This window comes from Crotalus tigris, unplaced genomic scaffold, assembly GCF_016545835.1.
Source record: "Crotalus tigris isolate CLP2741 ecotype Arizona unplaced genomic scaffold, ASM1654583v1 scf7180000018301.7375997, whole genome shotgun sequence".
Lineage (NCBI taxonomy): Eukaryota > Metazoa > Chordata > Lepidosauria > Squamata > Viperidae > Crotalus > Crotalus tigris.
In genome coordinates this window covers 364,777-387,628 of record NW_024096931.1, presented here as the reverse complement: position 1 = coordinate 387,628, position 22,852 = coordinate 364,777, and the positions used below count along the sequence as shown (strand labels likewise).

General features: G+C 48.3%; 1 protein-coding gene across 1 annotated transcript in view; it reads left to right on the top strand.

The window, feature by feature from the left end:
- The window catches only part of LOC120310812 (heparan sulfate glucosamine 3-O-sulfotransferase 4-like), an 88,645-nt gene extending 66,281 nt beyond the window's left edge, over positions 1-22,364 (top strand). The window contains exons 2-3 of the mRNA XM_039349631.1: positions 18,211-18,890; positions 21,486-22,364. Of these exons, the coding sequence (XP_039205565.1) occupies positions 18,211-18,847 (637 nt within the window). The 3' untranslated portion in view covers positions 18,848-18,890; positions 21,486-22,364. The remainder of the gene's footprint in view (positions 1-18,210; positions 18,891-21,485) is intronic.
- The last annotated feature ends 488 nt before the right edge of the window (positions 22,365-22,852 follow it).

Sequence of the window (22,852 nt, the reverse complement as noted above, 5' to 3'; positions counted from 1 at the left end):
GTTTCCAGCTCCGAAGAGGCGCCGCCTGGCAAACGGCAAAAAACGTGCGATGACTTTTAATCAAGGCCGGGGCCAGAGCCCGGCTGTCCTGTCTCGGCCGGAGGAAGGAGCAGCCGCTTCCCCCGGGCTGGTGACAGCCACCCCTGGTCAGCAGCAGCAGTAGCAGCCCCGGCCTTGAACCTCCCTGGTTCTCTTGACCCCTGGGGGGGGGGAGTCCCATTTCCCTGCTCGCTTACTGAGCCCGGGGCAGAAGCTGAGTGCCAGGCGGGGGTGTATAAATTAGTCATATAAAATTTTTATTAAGAATATTGTTATACTATCTTTTTTAAAGAAAGAAATTGGACTAGAAAGGAAAAAAGAATAACAAGAAAAGACAGATATAAAGAAGTGATTTCCAACATTCATCACAAATATAAACAAATTTAGTGACTCTTCACCCCCTCTAAGATTACAAACATTTATTTCTTCATGCATGTCTCATCCTTTATCTACAGACAAATCCATAAAACGTCATCTTTTTGGCCCTGGTATCATTGAAAGGATTGTCGTAACAACATGCCTTATTTCAACCTTGATCAAATAAACCATCTTTGCATTTCTTACTTTTATTTCTAATAGTCTTAATTTTTAGTTCATTCAAATATTGTCCATTTGATTTCATTTCTTCTTTGTCCCGTCACATGGAGTTCTTCAAGACTTTAACAAGTGTAAATCTAATAAAAATTATCCAGGTCACTTTCTTGACTTATCACTTGTATTTCCCTTCAAAATTTCAGTCAGTTTTTTGTTAATCAGGGAAAAATCCTTTCTAAGTCATCATCTTGACTTGCCAGTTCAGTTATAAATCCACTGCTTGATACCATCTCTATCTTGCCAGCTAAAATTTGTTCTACACCTGTCATTTCTTCAATTAATCTTTCAGATATAAGTTTATCCATAGAAGCAGACATCATTACTGATCTTGTTAATATTGTGGCTACTACTTTCTGATCCCATTCTTCAAAAGTCTTCATCAGTATTTTTATGGTTATAATATTTTGCAGCATTTTACATGCTTGTAAATTTTTCCCCTACCTAAAAACTTTTGTCTCGTCCAATGTCCAATTGTTGAAATTATGACATTGCCGGTCTTTGTTGACTTGTGAAAAGCAAGATAGAATCTATTTCTCACATGAGTCCATTTTTACTTTATAATTCCAAAATCTTATTGTAAAAGTTTCAAAATTCCAAAATTATCTGAACCCATTAGTGCATTTATAACTTTCTAAGATCAAAATCTTATTTAGTTTCTTGCTATTTATTTCAGATTCCTTAAATTCTTCTTTTTCAAGCTTGCTGACACATACAAACCAAGTACATTAGAAGCAGGAATATTTACTGCAGTTTAAGCAGACAGGAAAGTGATTCAGATGCCTTGTAAAGAATGCTTGCCCGAAGAGAGCCAAAAACAATCCAAGAAGCAGGAGCATCGTCCAAAAACGTTTCCAAGAATCACACGATGCCAAATTGGATAGTCAGTCAGTCTACGGATCAAGAGTCACAAACAAGGAGCAAGAATGTAACTTGGAGCCAAGATTTGGAGAGCGAAATGGTTGTCTCCGACAAGGCTGTAAACACAGGAGCCAACTAAATCTGTCTGCAGCCAGCTGGCTGCAATTACTCATATCTCAGTGCCCTTTGTTTCATGAGAAGCCTTGCTGAAGAACATTGTTCTGCTCACTTCAGTACTTGCCTGGGGATTGTGCCTTGTCATCTGACACTATAGCTGAACAGGAGATTCCTGTGGCTGGTCAGCTTTGATTGAATTCTGGCTTGTGGGTTCAGAGGCTGACCATCCTAAAGCATGGGCTTAGCTGAAGCAACATCAGATTCAAGGTCAGAGTCAGACTCTGAATCGTGGTTCATATCAATTCTTCAGCTTATGATTAAAATTTTCTTTCTTTCAGGATTGAAGGCAGACTCATCTGGCATTTTCAAACTTGTCATTCTGAAGATCTCCAATAACTAAGAAGTAGTTAAGGAGCAATTTCCAAAACTGATTAGAAAATGAAGTTGGCAAACTTAGTGTCCTTTAAAATTCTTCATGGTTGTGAGCAAGCTGTCTAATGCCATCTAATGCCTGATGCTCATACCTGTAGAAAACCACTTTCCCGTGATCTCCTCGCAAGGAACAGCCATCCAAAGTTTATGTGGGCAGACTCCCATCCTCTCCTTATCTGGAGAGGTTCCAAGGAACTGGTCTATTCATGAGTTCCTTGGTCTTTGATGTGGTGATCAGCTCCACTTTTGCAGCGCTGTCTTCAGTTTACCAGAACTCCTCTGGAAGTCCACAGAAAGGATGATATTTGAAAGCATTTTCTGCTGACACTGGCCAGAGTTGTTCACAGCCTTTCGGGCAGGAGGGTCAGTCTCTAATTGGATGCAAAGAGCCTGGGAGTTTGACCAGTAATATTGCTCTGTCCAGCCACCTCCACAACAAATTCTATTGGAAGATTCCTTTGTCACTCCTTGGGGTTTCATTCTGCTTGGGTGAGAGCCTTACCCAGTGTGTGCTGAATCAAGATGATAATGGGTTTAGCTAGAAATGCAGTGCTCTCTGTTGAAAAACCAATGAACCAGCAACATCAGACCGTGCACCACAAAGCAGCTGAATGAATCCTGAAATGATGCAAAATCTTAAGCTGGCTCTGGTGTTTCCCTGCTGTCTTCTACCCGGACTACACAAGCCCTCCTCCTCCTCTTCAAGTGTTCCTAGTCAGCTTTTCCTTCCAGTCCTTTGCCATCTTGATTGCTCCCACTCAGGTGCCGATGTCCTTCCTAAAGGGTGGTGCCCCAAACCGGAGGCAATATTCTTGGGATGGTCTGTCCAACACAATACAGGTAGAAATGATAACTCATCTGAACTAAGCCATTGTTGTCCAGGATTTTACCTGCTTGTCTTGAAGGTGCATCACACTCTTGGTGCAGGTTCAGCTTGTGATCCATTTTGCCCAGTATTTATATTATTTTTTGCATACACTACTGTCCAGCATGTCATCCTTTGCTTGTTTCCTTGATTTTTCCTACTCAAATGTAGGACTGGATGTTTGCCAGTTGAATTCTGATGAAGTGTTTTTTGCCCAGCAAGTGGAATTTCTGTTCCTGCTTGTCAAGATTTCCCTAATCTTGACACGCTCTCAAATGGCGCTGTTCCTCTCCCCCTCATTCCCCCCCCTTTATGTCCCCTCCAATTTAATAATCCCTCATCCACGTCAGTCATATATATTGAATGGACTAGGGATGGCTTGTAGCCCAGCAGTCCGCAGTCCCTTGACCTTTCCCTCCAGTGTGTTATAGGCCCCACGAGGCTACGCAATCAAACTTGTGGGTGTGATTGTTCAATCAGCTCTGCATCTGTGAAATGGCAGAAGAGGGGCAGTCTGACCATTAAGGCGATGGACTAGGAAGGCAGAGACACAGCTTACTCTGGTGCTCCAACTTTTTCAGGCCGTGGAACATCTTTTTTTTAAAAAAAAAATCTCCATTTTACAACCTCCTTGCTAGAACCTCATGGCAGCCTTTGTCAAATGGTTTATCAAAGTATGCTAGATCCTCTATGATCCTGTCTTTAACTAAAATGGCCACTTTATCAAAAAAGGAGATCAGGTTACTTTGGCATGAATTGTTTTGGATAAATTCATGCTAGGTTGTTTTTTTTTGCCAAGCAACATATTTTTATCTGACCAAAAGCAGAACTAAATGGATCGATCATTTCCTGCAATTTAGAAAACAATCCTCCTGTTGGTAGAGCCTGAAAGGGCATTTGCCTTTTGTGTAGCTACATCACAGTGTTACTCGAAATTCACTGTCTAGTTAGCCACTATGGCACGAACCTTTTCACCACAACTTTTGCCCAGCAGGTGTTTCCCCATTCTATACTTGTGCATTTGACTTCTGTTTCCTAGATGGAAAACCACCATTTCATTTTGTTATTTTTAAAGCGTATATGAACACATTCTCAAGAAAGCATTTGATAAAGCAGTATTTTCTCAACCTTGGCAACTTTAAGACATGTGGATTGCTGGGAGTTGAAGTCCACATGTCTTCAGTTGCCAAAGCTGACAATCACTGTGATAAAGTGTTTCATGATATTTGGGGGGAATGAAGTGGATAAATATTAGCAAAGGTTATAGTGGTCCAAGGATCTGCAGCAACCCCAAAGTAACTGCAGTCTGCCGCCCTCTGTACTACCGGTATGCAACCTCCTTATAAACTACCCAGAGTTTGTAATGGACTTTTTAAATTTCAAATGACACCAAGCCAGGAGATTAATTAACACCACAGAGATGGTAACATAATTCAGCAGACTTGAACGTTGGCCCAAATCAAACAGTGATGACAAATATCTTGCATCTGGGTAGGAAAAATCAGTGGCAGGACTGAGGAGTCTTGGCTTAGTTTCAGAGCACCCAAAAGGATTTAGGAGCCCTGGTGGACCATCAGCTCTATGAGCAAGCAACTTTGTGTGCACAGAGACAGAGATCAAGACTCTCTCGGACTCAATAGCTGAGATCAAAGCAGTCACCTCAAACCTACTTCATGTGTGTGTGTGTGTGGGGGGACACTTTGATTTCAAAAGTTGATTTTTAGGTTGCTTCTCTCAATTAGTTTCTATCCATTGCTTTTTGTCCTGTCTTCAAGTGCTTTGGAGAATAGATGGACCTCCTCTTCTTTGTGGCAGCCCCTTAAATGTTGGAAGACTGCTATCATGTCACCCCCTAGTTGAAGTCCACAAGTCATAAAAGGGCCAAGTTTGAAGAGCCCTGCCCTAGTCCTTGTCATTAAACCAGACATACCCAATTCCTGCAACCATTCTTTGTATGTTTTAGCCTCCAGCCCTCTAATAATCTTTGTTACTCTTCTCTGTACTCTTTTTAGAGTCTCAACATCTTTTTTATATCATGGTGACCAAAACTGGATGCAGCATTCCAGATATGGTCTTACTACTACGCCGTTGTAAAGCGGTACTAATACTTCACGTGATCTTGATTCTATCCCTCTGTTAATGCAGCCTAGGAATGTGTTAGCTTTTTTGGTAGCTGCAGCAGCCTAGTACCACCTATTCTGTACCTGTGCCTTTGGTTTTTCTTACTTAAATGTAGAACTTTATTTCTCATCATTGAATTTCATTTTGTTAAATAGAGCCCAGTGTTCAAGGCTGTCAAGATCCTTCTGTTTCTTGAGCCTGTCTTCTGGAGTATTGGCTGTTCCTGCCAGTTTGTTGTCAATCTGATGAATTCCCTTCTATCCCCTCATCCAAATCATTGATGAAGTTATTGAAGAGTACTGGGCCTAAGAGCTTTGGGGTATCCACTGCATACTTCCCTCCATGCAGATGCAGTTCCATTAAGGACTACATATTGAATGCATTTGGTCAGCCAGTTACAAATCCCTTATGATAGGAAAATGTGGGTTAGACAGCATCTCTATCTTATCAAGTAGTAGGTTGTGGTCTACTTTATCAAATGCCTTACAGAGGTCCAAGTAAATTATATCCACAGCATATCTCTGGTCCATTAATTTTGTCACTTTCTCAAATAATGCAGTAGGATTTGTCTGGCATGTCCTGTTTTTGACAAATCCATGTTGGCTTCTGGTTATGACTTTGCTTTTAGATATTTGCAGATTTGTTGCTAATCTTTTCCAGAATCCTTCCAGATATAGATGTCAGGCTGATAGGTCTCTAGTTTCCTGGATCCATTTTTTTTTTAAAGATGGGAACCACTTCAGCCCTTTTCTAATCCTTTGGTAGTTCCCCGGTGATCCAAGATCTTTGAAAGATAAGATTCAGTGGTTCTGAGATCACATCTGCCAGCTCCTTCAGAACTCTAGGATGTAATCCATCAGGTCCCGGTGATTTGAACTCTTGCCTAGGGTGGATAGGTGTTCTCTTATCATTTCTAATCTGCATTTTACAGGGGTTGGTTTTGGTTTTTTTGATAGGTTGGACTGTTTTTTCCTTTTGTGTAAAGACAGATGCAAAAAAATGAGTTAAGCAGTTCTGCTTTCTCCCTGTTCCTCCTCACCTTCCTGCTATTTTCTCCCATTAATAGACCAATTGTTTTCTTCACTTTTTTCTTGTTTTTCATATGTTGAAAAGATGCTCTTTTTTGTTATTTTTGACTTTTGTCATAAGCCTTAGTTCATTTTGAGAGTCAGGAAGACCTCCAAGGTTCTATTCTATTCTATTCTATTCTATTCTATTCTATTCTATTCTATTCTATTCTATTCTATTCTATTCTATTCTATTCTATTCTGTCCTAGTCTAGTCTAGTCTAGTCTAGTCTAGTCTAGTCTAGTCTATTCCCTATTCTTATTCTAATTTGCAGATTCTGGCTACTTGCTGATATTCTGCCTTAGTTTTTATGCTTGTCCTTTTTGTCCTGTGGATTGTCAGCTTCAGGATTGTTAGGATTCATTAAGCCAGGATTCATTTGAGGCTGATCAGCCACAAACATCTGTTCAGCTGAAACAGTCAGATGACAAGGCACCCCTCCCCCCCCAGGTCTAGACACACCCAGGGCAACCAGGACCATGCTTCTCAATGAGGTCCTTACTGGACAAAGGGCAAACCATGAGTAATTGCAGCCAGCTGGCTGCAGACAGAATTAAGTAGCTGTTTGGCTTTGAGTCTTAGTTCAGTATTCTAGCTGGTGACTCTTGGAGTGGCTGACTTCCTGGCTGGGTGTTCTGTGACTCCTGGAATGTGTTTAGACTCCTTTCCTGCTCTTTGGACTGTATTTGCCACTTTGCAGGGCAGCCAGCACTCTTTGCTAGATACAGTATTTGAATTGTAATGTATCTGCCAGTATCTGCCTAAATTGCAGTAAATACTTCAGCAGCTTAGTAACTACATCAGTATGCATGCAACCTTGAGGCAGGTTGGTGGGATGCCATGGTTTTCAGGAGGGCTGGTTTTCTCATCCTCGTATGAGTTCCTGTTAAATTGCCAGGATTCTGTGGAAAGAAGTGGATCCATTTCTCCAAAGGAAAATCACCGCTTCTCTCACCCCTCGTGGCTCTGATCTGTCAGGCCTGCTTGGAGGCCAAAGCTACCATCTTAATTAGGCATCTTTGGAATTTCTTTTGCACCTGAATTGGCCTGAGTTGATGCTCTCTTCTGTTCATACCTATCTGTAGGCGTGACTTCTATTTACACCATTAGCAAATCCCATTTCCTTCAGGGTCCGATGCAGGCCTGCCTCGTCCTGACAGCCTTTGCCTGGAGCTTTCCTTCAGCCTCCCAAGCTTGTCCACTGTTTCCAAGCCTTGGCCAGCCCTCTCACTCCTTGTAGACGTGACTTTGGCACAACCAAAGAACTCCACGCCTGCCGTAGGGACTCTCTCGTTCTTATTTTTCATAGCATACGGAGACTTCTACTTTCTCCCCCAACTATCCCTACTTTCCACATGAATCAAGACATTTTCTCCAATCTCCTGCCTGGAAGGGAGCGCTGCCTCTGAGGTCTGGTCTGCAGTCTTCTTCCAGGTTGGCTAAGCAGAGCTCTTGCAAAGGGGTGGACATCCTGGTCTGAGTTTTCTTTCTAAGGAGCAAGGTCTGTCTCCCCAGTTTCTAAGTAATATTAGCCCCTAGTGGACTTTCTTTTCAGTGTCCAATCATAGAATCATAGGGATGGAAGGGGCTTTGGAGATCTTCTAGTCCAGGAGTGTCAAAGTCACAATGTCACGTGATGTTTTTTCCATTGCCGGCAATGGGGTGGGTGCGGTTTCAGCATGATGCATCCGGCCCATGGGCCAGCAGTTTGAAACCCCTGTTCTAGTCCAACCCCCTGTCCTTATTCCATCCCTGACAATGGTTGTCCAAACTTTTCTTAAACCTCCAGCGATGGGGCACTCACAACTTCAGGGTGCAAGATATTCCATTGACTTAATTGTTCTCACTGTCAGGACATTTCTCCTTAGATCTAGGTTGGATCTTCCTCTGATGAGCTTTGTTGCTTCTTGTCTTGCACTCTGGTGCTTTGGAGAATAAATCAACCTGCCGACAGCCCTTCAAGTATTGGAGGATAGCTATCACATTGCCCCTAAGTCTTTTCTTTGTTAGGCTAAACATACCTGCTTCCCTTAACCATTCATCATACAGCCTCCAGACCCCCAATCATCTTCGTTGCTCTTCTCTGTACTCTTCCTAGCATCTGGGGACCAGAACTGGATGCAGTATTCCAAGTGTGGCCTCACTAGTGCAGATAAAACAATACTATCACTTCTCATGATCTTGATGCCCCGTACTTACCAAACAAATTCAAATGTTTCCACATTCACTGTTATCGGTCTGGATATACACACAAAGAATTGCTGCATTTGGAGAATCACCTGATAAATAATCAGGCCTTCCTCCACCTCATAGGCTAGTCATTTCCCATATGGGTGAATCTCAGACACTGATGGAGATCTGGTTATTTCCCAGAGGCTGCTCCTTTGAGTGGCAAATTGGGAAGTCATCACCTGCTTGAGGACCTTAAGATCTTTCTCAATTTTGCTCAGTCAATCCTAGGGGTCGGGGAGGGGGAGGGTTAGGCACGGAGCTCCAGTTGAGAGCATGTGGATAAGAAGAGAATGATGGGGAAAGAACAGTTATTGTGGGGACAAACCAGAATTGAATCTGTCCATTGCAAACTTCTGGGAAAGGCTGTTGACTGTTCCCCCTTCTGCAGTGAGGGGGACCTGGACAAGATGCCAAGTCTTAAACTAAGCCAGACTTAAACTCTGCAGTGCCTCCAATGGTCCCCAGAGTCTTTCTCCTTCCACCCCTTCCCCATCTTGCTTTCTTCTGGACTTGCTTCACCATGTCCTTCTTGAAATATGGCGCCCAGAACTAGGCAGGTGAACTTTGGCCCATGCAAAAGAGAGAGGAGGGAGGATGACTTCTCTTGGACCTGACTCCTTGGTGTTACTCTTTTGTTTCTGGCCTACATGCAGGGCAGGCTTTATTCACAAAGCAGTAAATGGAAGACAAAGCAAGTCCTCACCCCTGACTCGGGGAGACCGAGTGCATGGATGCCTGCAGTGGAGTGGCAGGAGACACCTTTGTGTCTAAAAAAGTGCAAAAAGGAAAAAGGTATAATGAGAATTTTGGCCATGGGTATAGCTGGAGGCATATTTATATATGTGCCATTCCACCACGCATGTATTGACATACTTGTGTCCACTGTTGGGAAGCAAGTGTGAAAACTAGGGTTTGTGTTGTGCCGTTACAATCAACAACTCATCATAAGCCACCTCCTAATCCTTTCCCAGACTGCTTTTTCTCTGCTTCAAAGGGTCTGTATTTGCTTTTTTCTTTCTGACTAAGGCATAAATGGAAGCCCCACCTCTCCTCCCCTCCCGCCCGTTTCTCTCTCAAGATGCGGTCTGAGCAGGCAGGAGGGGGGGGGGCTCTCTCAGGCCACAATTGGCTGCTTTTTCCTTGGGAGGGAAATTCCTCAGACGGCCCAAATCGCTTTGGGTTGCAGCCCAGTGATAGGAAGCTCTTGTGCCCTGAAATTCAGGGCCGGCCTGCTCGGCTTTCTCCTGCGTCTTGCCAAGGCTCGCCTTCTTCTCCTCGCCCACCAGGAGTGCGTCAAGGCCCGTGAGATAAGCCACTGTTTGCAAATACAAAGCTCCCCTGAACACCAAACATGCCTTTGATTGCCTCCTCCAGCTAATGAACCATTGTTGATGTGGGAGACGTATTCGCTCCTTGGCATGTGGTGAGATCTGCTCTCCTCCAACATCGCAGCGGGGAAGGATGGCAGAGTGACATTTGCTTGGCAGCAGATGGATTTCAGTCGTGCTTGCCTGCTCGGAAGAAAATCCGGTAGGCTGGTTGGCAGGCTCTGTCTCCGAGAGACTCTGCTTGCCTGCGGGATGGTGTCATCCCCTCAGCCTCCCGGGCACAGCATTCTTGGCGGGCAAGTGCAGCAGAGACCAACCACTGGTGGGCACAGGTGCCTGCTTGAGCTGGCAGAGTGGGGGGGGGCTGGTGGTGCCATTAGCGGAAGAAAGATGCCTCTGGCAGGTTGCAGGACGGACGTTCAGTCTCTCAAGCACAGGAGAGTGAAGCCGGTCCAAGGCCGAGAGGGAAGCCAAGCTGTTCCAGACCACTGAGTGGGATCCAGAGTTGGAATGAGTGTCATAAATCTTGATTATTCTCTGTCTCAGCTGAAGCGAACCAAATGCTGTGGACAGGGATGGAGTCCACATCTTGCTGAAAACAGTGAAAAATCTGATTAAATGTACAAACTTATCTAAATAGCACTCTGTCTACATCAGCGCCTGAGCTGTCACCCTGGTGGGCACGACTGTTTGGCTGGAGCAGAGCCATTCCCACAGGACCCCTGGACGGGGGCAGGAGCTGTCTGCCACCCCTCCGCTGCCCTGGGGAGGGGCTCTGCTGCAGTAGCGATTGGTCATAAGCATCCCCTGAATTACCAGCCAGGATCTCCCTTTGACTGCCCCCCAGTTGCAGTGAAGCCTCTACACACACACACACACACACACACACACACACACACACACACACAGAGAGAGAGAGAGAGAGAGAGAGCAGTAATGAGGCAGAGCCATTCTGCAGCTAGCCAATCCACAGGGGGTGAGCAGGGCCTCCAATAATGGGAAGCAGGATGCTCCCGGGTGATTCTGGGGAATTACGGCTTCTGCATGCATAATCAATGGGAACTGGGAGGCAGCCTGGGTAGGAAAGGGGGGAGGGCAAGGAGGAGGGGGCAGCTCTCCTGTGCTCAGGGGCAGCTGGCCTTGAAACTGAAGCCAGCCAGAAGGAAAGTGGTTTGGAGGGGGAGGTGCCAGGCCAGACATGGCTGAGCTGCCCTTGTGACCCAGTGGGCTGCCCTTCAACCCAGCAGGCAAGAAGGACTGAAGGAGCCACCTCAGGTCCTCTACTGTGTGTGTGTGTGTGTGTGTGTGTGTGTGTGAGAAAGCCACATCTGGGTTTGAGCTCATCTGCGGCTGCTCTTCTGCCACAGCTGTTGCCACTGACCACGGACTCCTCTTCCTTATTCTGCTCCCTCAGGAAAGGGAAGGAGCCAGGGGAACAACTGGATTGTCCTCTCCCCACAACACAGCACCATGCCACCCCCTCCCCAGGGCCCCACATGGCCAGGGCTGTGGAAGAGCCATCGGCAAAGCTGGGTTGAGAAGGCAGCATCGGGGCACCAGCTGCCCTGCAGGGGTTACAAGCACCTGCATGGCCCTCATGCCTCCTCCCACACCTACTGCCCACTCACCCGCCGACATTGTGGGAAACTCCAAAGCACCTTAGGGATTAGCGGTGTCTAAGAGCTGTATCAGGACTCCTAAATCCACCAAAAACCATGGAGAAGTTAGGTCACATCTTCAAACAGGGCCCACTTGTGGTTCATTTCTCTCTCTCTCTCTCTCTCTCTCTCTCTGTCTCTCTGTCTCTCTCTCTCCCCCCCCCCCTCTCTCTCTCTCTCTGTGTGTGTGTGTGTGTGTGTGTGTGTGTGTGTGTGTGTATGTCTTTTCCTTACAATGGAGGCTGCTGCCCAGAGTTCCAGGCTGGCTTTGTTGTTCTAAAATATTCACAAGTGATTCGACAAACTAGGATTGTTGAGTATTTTTACTCCAATTCTATTGTGATGCTCCAGTTTTAAACTTAGATATGATATAAGTTAACTTCCCACGATTTGGAAATACTTCCAAACAATATATTTGCCCCTCTTGCAACCACATCAAGCTGCTGATTCATTCTCAGTTTGTAATCCCTGCTAGTCCAAAATCTCCTTCTCGCATAATTGAAGCATCGTGGTCTCTTTCATCCAATACCCAAGAACTTTTCCTTTGTTTCTTAAGTGTAAAATTTCCTAATTGTCTATTAAATCTCAGCCCATTTCTCCAACCTACCAAGGATTTTATTTCTGTCTCCAACACTTTCTCCTGATTGTATCTCACATTTGATTGATGGTCCCTCCAGCTCCTCTACTAAGTCATTAATGAAAGCATAGAAGGGCAGAAGGCTCAGGACCTTTGTGGGTGTTCCTTCAATTCAGCAGTGCAGCCACTCAGTTGTCATGCCATCCAACCACACCCTGTGTGAGAAGTTAGTAGTACTAGTAGACCTGGTTATTGACTACAGGATCCCCTTCCAAAGGCTATGTTAATTTTATCTAGAGAATATCTCCCACATCCAGTGCTAAGACTTTCCAATTTTCTCTTCCTCTGGATTTTAAATAAGGGAATTGGATGTGAGAACTTCCCGTCTACCATGGAGGTGTTAGAAGCAGCCGGTTGCCTTTGATAGGCTCACTATGGACACACATTGTGTTGAAGCAAAAAAGCAGGTTCATGACTGTGTGTACAGGGGATATGCAGTAAGTGGAACTGAAAGAGGCATCCTAGTTCCCATAGATTTTTTTCTCAGTATATTTTCCAGATCCATCTGGCAGTTGCTGTAGCAACTTGGACCTTCTCATCCCCCCTCTTCTATTTTGGATTCTACTAATTTGCTGCTGTTGTTAGTATCAGAACACCTTGAAACATATGTGTTGAATGTGGGGAGGGAAGTGCTTTCAGCATACATCTTCATATTTTGAGGGATAACTCCAGGTTGGCAAAGGAGGCAGCTGTGTTGTGTAAAGAGACCAGCCAACAATGTTGTGAGATCGATTCATATTGTGCTTCTTCTCAAAAGCTGCAGCCATTTGATGACATGAGGCTTCTAGTTCTTTAATGGCCTGGCCTGCAGGAGTGGGCATGTCTTCTTCTGCCCTTGGGTACAGCTACACTATCATGCAAAAATAAGAGGTGGCTGTACTGTGGAAGACTTAAGAAATTAAAAGAAAAATTTAGTGTTTGTCTGTTGTACAAATATACTGGAAGAGTCCTGGGCTTACCGTATTGAGTGAAGCCAGCCATTGTGGTTTGGAGCTGTGTTGGAAGCCAGCCAGTATGCGGGAGAGGCATCGGATGTGTGTCTTTTCTACCGAGAAGCGTTCACATGTGTAGCCTTTATGGTGCTTCAGAATGGCTAGGAGCTGTTCTTTGTGCTGGGTTGGAGTGACCCAAGCAAAAGCCTTGCTGTCTTTGTGAAGAGAAGTGCAGTCAGGTTTGATATAAATGTCAGCAACCTGCTCCTTGTATTGTTTTTGATTTTGTGAGGGCAGGGATGATGACAGCAGAAATCTGCCATTATGCAATTTCTGTAGAGATGTCAGGCTTGGGGAAAACGGGGAATGGGATAAGAGTGCTCTTGTGGACGATTGGTTGCAGCCTGGAGCACCAATGGCTGTTCAAGGGGTCATCTTTCTGAGTCTCCTGAGGATACTGACCGTCCAGTCCTGGTGCACTTGCCCAAAATCTGCAGTTTGTGCATAAATTATCTATTATTTCATTCTTGCTCACATGTGAACAATAAAAATAGAAGACAAAATAACAGAGTTGGAAGGGACCTTGGAGGTCTTCTAGTCCAACCCACTGATCAAGCAGGAGACCCTATACCAGTGGTGGTGAACCTATGGCATGTGTGCCAGAGGTGGCACTCAGAGCCCTCTCTGTAGGCACATGCACCATCGCCCCAGCCCCACCTCCCCCCATGGCCCCCTCCTCACCAGCAGCCCCCCCAGAGGAGAGTTGCCCCCAAGCGCAGTCTGCGCAGAGCAGCACAGCCAAGGGCATGGCCGCCAGGCAGCGGGGACAAGATTCTGTCCTCGCGCTGTCACACACAGATGCTGTTGCGGTGGAGGGTGTGGCTGCCATGGCGCTGCTGGGCTGCCTGGGTGATCTGCGGTGGGCCGTGGAGGCGGTGGGTGGCCATGCTGGTAGGCAGGGCGCAGAGTGGGGGTGGGCGGGGAAGTGGGGTGGTTTTTTGGCACTCGGTCTCTAAAAGGTTCACCATCACTGTCCTATACCATTCTGGACAAATGGCTGTCCAGTCTCTTCTTGAAAACTTCCAGTGTTGGAGCACCCACATCTGGAGGCAAGTCATTCCACCGATTGTTTTCACAATTAGGAAACTTCTCCTTAGTTCTAGGTTGCTTCTCTCCTTGATTAGTTTCCAGTCTTTGCTTCTTGTTCTGCCTTCAGTGCTTTGGAGAACAGATTGATCCCCTCCCCCTCTTCTTGGTGGCAGCCCCTCAAATATTGGAACACTGCTATCGTGTCACCCCTAGTCCTTCTTTTCGTTAAACTATACATATTCAAGACAGTTTAAACCTAGATGGATTTGTTTTGAAAACTCACCGCTGCACTAGTAAAGTTAAAACCCATCTGGAGAATCAGAGGCCCGAAGTCCTGGATTTGGCAGTGATGAAGGGTCAGCCTTTCCTGTGGGTGTGGTGAGCCCAACTCAAATGGAGGGATCCTAGCCAAGCTTCTCCATGAATCAGTTTCCTTGGGACTTGCTTTCAGGTAAGTATGTATTATAAAAGCTCTCATCCTCCATCATCCTTGAGGAGACCTGAAAAATTGGGAAGATGCCAGAAATTGGAGAAGAGCAAACATGGTCTCTGTAAGAAAGGGGGGTTGATGATCCTTACTATGGGGAAAGGCCCCAAGAATTTTGGTCCCAATTTCTTGCTGGGCAATTTGAGGCATAAATATTTAGTTTCCCCAACTTGGAATATTCTTTGGGGAGCCCTCTTTTTATCAGCCTGCTTTTTATAGGTCTCGGAAGACTTTTGTAACACAGTTTTCGTGTTTCTCCAAACTTCTTCCCACCCCCTCACCCACTGATCAAGTGTCCGGGAGGCAGAGGGCACCTGAGGGTATTCAGGTATTGGGCTGTTTCCTGGGGCTGCTCTGAAAGGCGTGTAGCCGGTGCTGCTGTGAACAGAACTATTGTAAGCCACCTCGGTGAAAGGGAGGAGGTCAGTCCAGTAGCATCTGAGATATTGCTCCACCATTTTGTTAGCGGATTCTGCAGCTCCATTGGTAGCTGGATGAAAAGCAGATGATAAGCCTTGGGATGATCCAATTAATTTAAGAAAACTCCTCCAAAATTTTGCTGTGAACTGCACCCCAGTCCGAAATTATTCGCTTAGGGGCGCCATGCAGCCGGTACATATGTTTCAGGAACAATTTGGTCAGTTGTTGGGCAGATGGGAGTCCTTTGCAGGCAATGAAATGAGCCTGCTTTGAGGTCTATCGCAGTCCAGATGACAGTATTTCCCCTACTTTCAGGTAGGTCTACTATAAAGTCCATAGCTATTTCTCTCCCATGGTTGAGAGGGGTCAGCCACTGGTTGCAGTAGCCCAGGGGGTTTCCCTGGAATTCTTTTCATTGTGACACATACAGTACAACTCCTGACATAGTTTTCCACATCTCGCTTTAGCCCCAGCCACCAGAATTGCCGGCGGTGTAGAGTTTTTAAATATCCGAAGTGCCCAGACTGTTTTTTAGGATAAACAATGCCTGGAAGTTCTTTGAAGTGTTTCATTAGTCGGAACGATGGCACTGTGGTCCCTGAGAACCATTTGCTCCCATCTGGCTGTTGGCTGTTTCTGCTGTAGCTCTAGAAAACGCAGAGCCCCCCCCCCCCAGCCTTCTCCTTGCTCTTGTTCAGGTGGCAATGGCAGCTTTGGGGAAGGTGTTCCTACCAGCAGCTTCCCTGCCATCTCCCACCAGGCCTCTCTCCCTCCCTTCATTTTCTCCCTTTCCAAAAAGGGGGGGGGCTTGCAAGGGAGAGACAATTGCCCTCAAGCTTACTAAATGGAAGAAATGGGGGGGGGAGGGATTGCCTACCTTCTCTGCTCCTCTCCCTTTGCCACACCTGTTGTTCCTTTTGTGCAACCTTATAGAAGCCTGAGGAATTCCCAGATGTTCTGATTCTGGGTATCTTCAACCTCTGGCTACCATCCAGCCTCTGCAGCTGTTCCTGGTTCCCCTCCTCTGCATTGTTAGGGCTGCTTTCAATGCCAGTTGTGTGGCTGGTAAACAACTGTTTTCCACAGCCAGGAGCTGATCTGGAGGACAAGGGGATATGCCAGGCAGGCCAAGGAAAGAGAGAGCAGCTTCTCATGTGCCAGAGCTCTGTGTGAGGCAGGAAGCCCCCCCCCCCCCGGCCATGGCATGCAGCCCAAGGAGGCCGAGCTCCTTTGGGTCTGCAGAGTTGCTCAGGCAGGTGCCCACCAGTTTACACAACACAACCCTGTCCCCTTTGAGATATCTGTCTCTGAGAGTGATGTTTGCTGTCATCAGTCTTTGATGCCCAGATGGTGCATCCAGGGTCCTGGGTCAGGCCGGAGGGCAACCTGCATGCTGCTTGACCCCCCCCCCACACACACACCCCAGAATGGCAGCTGCAGAGTTTTGGTTGCTTACTGGCAGGGACTGGAGGGTATGCTTGGGAGGGACTGAAACAGTTTTCAGCATTAATGCTTTTAGTCTTGAATATGGATTTGGAGATCAGAAAGAAGCTTACCAGATGCTCCATCTGTGTAAAGTGGAACAGGAATGAAGGGGGAGGGGTGTCCTTTCCTTCCCAGCCCTTTCAGTGGGGCAAATTCAGCCCGGGGAGTTTGGCTTTTCTGCTGCCTCCAATGGGCCCATCCCCTTGAAAATATCCTCGCCAGGGGGCATGGGAGGTCCCCACCGCAACACCCAGATGTGCACCAGTTCCAGACCCCACACCCATTTCTGGAACCCCCCCCCTTTGGAACTCCTCCCCCCCTGCCCCTGAATAATGACTAGGCTGCCCAAGCAGAGATGGTGATGCAGGTACTGGACAGGAGAGCCCTCCAGCTGGGCATGGACTGTGGGGGGCGGCTGGAGACATACAAATGCAGGCAGGCTCCAAAACTGGAGCTGGCTTGGACCAGCCCTGACAAAAACATCCCTTCCTCTCTAAGGATTTTGCTTGTGAAAGCAGCATTTGCTAAATCCAGGAACGGAGAAGAGGCAGTTTCTGCTGCTGGCAAGTTGCAGCCTCTGCTGGCACACAGTGAAAATCCAAACTGGAAACGTTGGTTGTTTCCCCATCATAGCAATTGGGAGACTGGAGCTCCGGGGGGGGGGGGGCATTCCTAAGCTCTACCCAGACCCAGGCAGCAGGCAAGCCCCTCCCTGCCCCATCCCTGCTCTCCCAGCGAGGCAGGGCCTCCAAGGGGGCCGAAGCTTGATGGGGGATGGGCATCAGGGCAGGATCCTCTGTTGGGACCCCCCCCCCACAAAAGCAATTTGCAGCAGAATCTGCAGAGGGAGATGCTGGGCCGGGTGCCCCGTTTTCTAACGACCCTTTTGATTCAACAGCATCTTTTCCTTTGGGCCAGAAGGAAACACTTCGGGGTGGGGGCACGACACGGAGCCCCTCTCCACAAGGCGCCTAAGTGGCGGTTTTTACCATCCTTGTGCAGAATGGTAAAGCGGAGGAGACGCTCCTTGGCCGCCCGTCCTCTTGCCGGGGGGGGGGGGAGGGGCGGTTTCTCGGTGCTGCAGCTTGGCAGAGCGGAGCCCAGCTTGGGGGGAGCCTCCCTTTCAGGACGCCCGTCTTCCGTCCTGTCCCCGGGCTGGGGTCCCTGTTGGGGCCAGCCAGTCAGGGAGCTGGGGAGCCGCGTTCTGGCCAGTGGCTGCCAGGGAAGGAACCGGGTGAGGTCAGGCAGGGTCTGGCAAGGCTTGGGGGGGGGGGCGCCTCCACGCAGGAGCCCTCCCTCTGCCCCCGAGCGTGTCGAAAGCCACCGGCTGTCTCCCCGCAGGGCCCGCTTTTCCCAGCCCCGGTCCATTGTCTGGCAGGAACCCCCTCCCCCCCCCCGTTCCGGCTCAGGGCCGGTTCGCCCCCCCCCCCAGCGGCTGGGAAGTCCCTCTGCAAAGCCCACGGCCGTTAATTATTGGCGAGGCGTGGGAAGGGGAGATAAAAGCAAGCCCGTCTCCTCGCGTGCGAGATAGTAAATACATTTAATTACGGGACACGCGCTGAGGGATCTCTGCCGCTATTAAGTTTATTAGCAGAGGCATTTAAGAGCCCTGTCGTCGTAACAAAAAGGTCTTGCGTGATCCTAAACGCTCCACTTTGATACCCGGCTCCGAAGCGAACGGGCTTAATTGAGCGGGTGGCTGCCGCCGCCTCTGCTCGGGCTGGGGCGGGCGGGTTTTAGGGCCAATTCACTCCCGCCCGCCGGCCTCCGCGGCGCAGGGCGGCCCAAGGGCTCCCCGGGACGCCGGGCTCGCGGCCCTGACGGCTCTCCCGTTCTCTTGCCCGCCAGGGAGCTGATGCCCCGGACGCTGGAAGGCCAGCTCACCATGGAGAAAACGCCCAGCTACTTCGTCACCGGCGAGGCGCCCGGGCGGATCCACGCCATGGCCAAGGACACCAAGCTGATCGTGGTGGTGCGCGACCCGGTGACCAGGGCCGTCTCCGACTACACGCAGACGCTCTCCAAGAAGCCCGAGATCCCGGCCTTCGAGGCGCTGGCCTTCAAGAACCGGAGCCTGGGCCTGATCGACGCCTCCTGGAGCGCCATCCGCATCGGCCTCTACGCGCTGCACCTGGAGAGCTGGCTCCAGGACTTCCCGCTGGCCCAGATGCTCTTCGTCAGCGGGGAGCGGCTCATCTCGGACCCCGCGGGGGAGCTGGCCAAGGCGCAGGCCTTCCTGGGCCTGCGGAGGGTGGTGACGGAGAAGTATTTCCACTTCAACCAGACCAAGGGCTTCCCTTGCCTGAAGAAGCCCGAGGAGAGCGGCGCCCCGCGGTGCCTGGGCAAGTCCAAGGGCCGGACCCACCCCGTCATCGACCGGGACGTAATTCAGAGGCTGCGCAAGTTTTATAAACCGTTTAATGTCATGTTTTACCAAATGACCGGCCAGGATTTCCAGTGGGAGCAGCAACAGGGAGGGCTCTGACGCAGCCGCGGCAGACAGAGCGGTTGTTTTTTTTCCTCCGGAGGTAAATGGCTTTCCTCGAAGAAGCAGCCCTCTTTGCGGCTGGGGGACCGGGGTGGTGGGGTGGTGGGGTGGGGGTGGCGGCGGCGGCGCAGCAGCCTTTGTGAGCCTTTACAATCCCGGCCCTTCCCCTCCTTCGAGTTGGGACTCCGGCCACCCTGGTCCTCCCACCCGAGGCCACCAGGTTGAGGAAGGCTGCCCTGGGCTCCCGGGCGTGCAGAGTGCCTGGGCTGGGCGCTGCCGTGCCCCGAGCAGCCCTGGTCAGGAGCTGGCTTCACAGGCAGGGCCCCAAAGCCCAGCCACCCACCGGAAGGTAAAATGGCAAGAAGGTGTGAGATCAGGCTTCTGACCTGAGAGCACCTGAGGTGTCAGGTGAGAAATAGCAAGGGGTTTGTGTTCCCACTATATCAAGATGATGGCTGTAGCCCACCAGCTTTCCATAATCTGATCAGATTTTAGTCATGTTTCATTTTCTACAGAATTGTGATTGCCTCAAGACCCTCAAGCTTTGGATTCAAAATCCAGCCTCCATAATGGCCCGCAGCCTTCTTGTTATTCCAGCTGTCCCCCTCCAAAGCCCAGCACCACAGGCTTTGGGGTCCCCTGACTCTTCAACATGGCTCCCCGCCCTGCTTACAGCCTCATGCTTTGACAGTCGGGTGTCTCCAAGCAGAAATGAGGGCTGAGGCTGCTGCAGTCTGGGCCAAGGAGAAGGGGGGCATCAGGTTTGAGGTTGGGATAAAATGGAAGCAGATCCTCCTGGGAGCTCTCTGTTTTTATAGAGGTAATTTTACTGAGATCCAGTCTGGTTCGTGGTTAAGGGAGCAGGCCAGAAACTGGGAGTTGTGAGTTCTAGTCCTGCCTTAGGCAAAACCCAGCTGGGCGGTCAGCTGGGTGGGCCAGTCACTTTCTCTCATCCTAGGAAGCAGGCAATGGCAAACCTCTTCTGAAAAACCTTGCCAGGAAAACTGCAGGGACTTGTCCAAGTAGCCTCTGAGAATTGGACATGATTTAACAGAAGGGAAAAAAAGTTTATTACAGATTTTAAAAAGGAACATAAAACTAATACAAACTGATGCAAAGTAAGAAAAGGGAAAAGGAAAGAAATCAAAGAAAAAACTAAAGTGCAAGAAAAGAAAAAAAACCCTAAAAGTAGAAAAAAAAAGAAAAAACACAAGCATCTCGTGGCTCCCAATTGTCTTTACAGCAGTTATAAGTACAATTATATATTTACCCCTTACTCTATGGTTACAACATAACTCTCTTCTTTCTATATCTGATCAAATCCATAAACTGTAAATTTATTTTTTGTTTTGTGCAAAATGTCCATAAGGGGCTGCCAGTCAGCAGTAAACATACAGTAGATACAATCTATCAAAGAAGTCAATTTAGCCATCTCTAATGATGAGTTCCATCATCTTCACCAACTATTCTTCCAGTGAGGATAAGGCCAAATCTTTCCATCTTTGTGCATACAATAATCTCATGGCAATTATCAGGTGCAAAACAAAATTCCATGACTTTTTTTCCCAACTGTTTGTCTATTAATCCCACAAGAAAAGCCTCTGAACTCAATTGTTTGTTAATCTTTAAGATCCTGTATTTGAATTTGAATCTGTATTTGAGTTTAGAATTTTTCAGCATTTTACATTTCCACCAAATATGGTAAAATGTCCCTTTTGTTCACATTTCCAATGTGTACATTTGAAGTGCCTTTGTATATTCTAGAAAATTTTTCTGGGGACAATGCCAGCAGTACATCATTTTATAAAAATTCTTAAGATTATAATAGTATAGCTCGCTCTTCTCTTGAGGAGAAAAAGCAACTATAAATCTAACAAACAAAAATGGAGTATGTGCTAGAGCTGACTTTCACATATGATTAAGTTTTGAGTTCCTCTGTTAAATAACGATGTTGTGCAATCTATTTTGCAAAAATTGAAGTGTTGAGGTAGATGGCTTTATAAAAACAAAAGAGAAAAGAAATCTTAGGTTACGGTCTGAGGGGGCCATGCAACTCCTCCTCCCCACCCCCAAGCTCCTCCTGGGACAGCTTGACTCGTTGAAGGATTTGGAAAAGGCGCCTGCATCCCGTCAGACCGGGATTCCCCATACTCAGGACAGGTGCACGCAGGAAGTGACCCCGCTCTTTGCTTGTTGGCCTGGCCTGTGTGCTCTGCCGGGAACCCCAGCCTGGCCTATGGACAAGATTAGCAAGGCCACCTGGCTTCTCCTTAGAGTTGATTCAGTATCAGCTGGTGTGGTTGATGAGTGAGGTTCTGGGGCCACATTTGCCCCTGTCATCTGTCCCACCATGGTGGACGCCACAGCCCACCTCTCTCTCTTGTCCCTGACAAAATGGTGAAAACAGCAAATCTTTCGTGAGAAACAGCCAATGGGACCTCTGACCAAACAGCATGAAGTTCATGAGGAACAGGTACCAAGGGGATGGCTAGCGGGAGCCCTGCGAGAGGTCTTCTTCTGCCAGATGAGCAGCGGGCTGTCCCAAGCAGGGGCCCCAACTCCTCGGGGGGCATTCTTTGAAAGGGGTGCTGCTGCTCACATAACAAGGTGATGCTTCTTCTTTTCCTCCTCGCAGATCCATCTTTAGTGACAAGAGCCTGACCTGACTTCCGAGGGCCAACTGCCTCCTCCCCCCCAGCATTGGGGATGAGCGCTCAGCGGACTGACGAGGCAGCCGAAGCTTCAGGGGATTCCTTTGGCCCCTGATTCCTCTGAGACCAGGAGGATGCCCCGAGAGCCCCCGCTTTGCCCTGGAGACACCTCTGCTGTCCTGAGAGAAGGGGGGGGGGCTGGGTGTCCTTGCTCCCCAGCTGGGGAAGAAGAGCCATTTCACACGTCCTGCACCCTGCGCCGTGTCTTCAGATGTTTATTTTTGCTATGGTTGAGCCACTGAGCAGACGGAGGAGGTCGCCCTGTTCTTGGGGAGCCCCTTCTGGAAAGTGGCATCCCGGTGGGGGAGGCTGCCTGGGTGTTTAATGGTTGGTGTGTCGCTTCCCAACAGAGGAGGGGGCGATTCCGCTGTATGAAACGCTGCCAGTTTCCTGTTTTCTGGACGGCTGGTGCGTTTCCTCTGCCAGCCTCGCCTTTTGCTGTGCAAGAAGACCGTCTGTCTTCTGAGGAAGCCACTAGCTCAGGAAGCATTTTTTTTTTCTTTCTGTTTTGTCTTCCCTGTTTAAATGTCAGCCTCCCTGGCACAGAGAGATCGAATTTTGTATTTGATTTCAATTAGCAAGGCATAAATTATACTTAATTTTCTACTCCCAGAGACGGGATGCGTCACAGTTCAGCCATTGACAATGGAAGGATTCATTGCCTGGAAGCAAAATTGCCTCTCTGCCACCTTCTCCCCTCCCCTGTCTTCCTCTGAGTCTCCACCATCTACCTGAACGATGCAGACATTGCGAAGTCTCCACCTGGAGCTAAACTCACCCCATAATAAAATCTTGCAACAGCAGCTTCTTCTCTCTGCTGTGTTTATCAGCTCTTGGAAAGGGGGGGGGGGAAGCAGCTGCCTTTGGCAAAGGGGGGGGGGGGTTCACATGGGTGGAGATGCGGTACCAAAGCAGAGAAAATACCATACACTTTTGGCTCTAGAAGAGCAAATTAAATGCAGGAAGGCTGTGAAAAACCGCTTAATGCTCATTTTAATTTTCATCAGAGCCGCTTATATCTGAGTAAAAAGAGCTCTTAACACTGATTCTCACTAACCCAGCTGTGTGTGGGGAGAGGTGCAGTGTGGCCTCCAACTGTTGCTGAACCACAGTGACAATCAGCATAGGCCACGGAGGAGGATACTGGGAGTTGTAGTTTAGCAACATTCTTAATCCTGGCATGCCTTTTATTACACCCCACACCCCCATCACCATCTTTCCTTTGGAAATAAACATGCAAAATGCAGAGAGGGAGGAAGTGAAGATATTGCAGGAAAGGAAAACGCAGCTA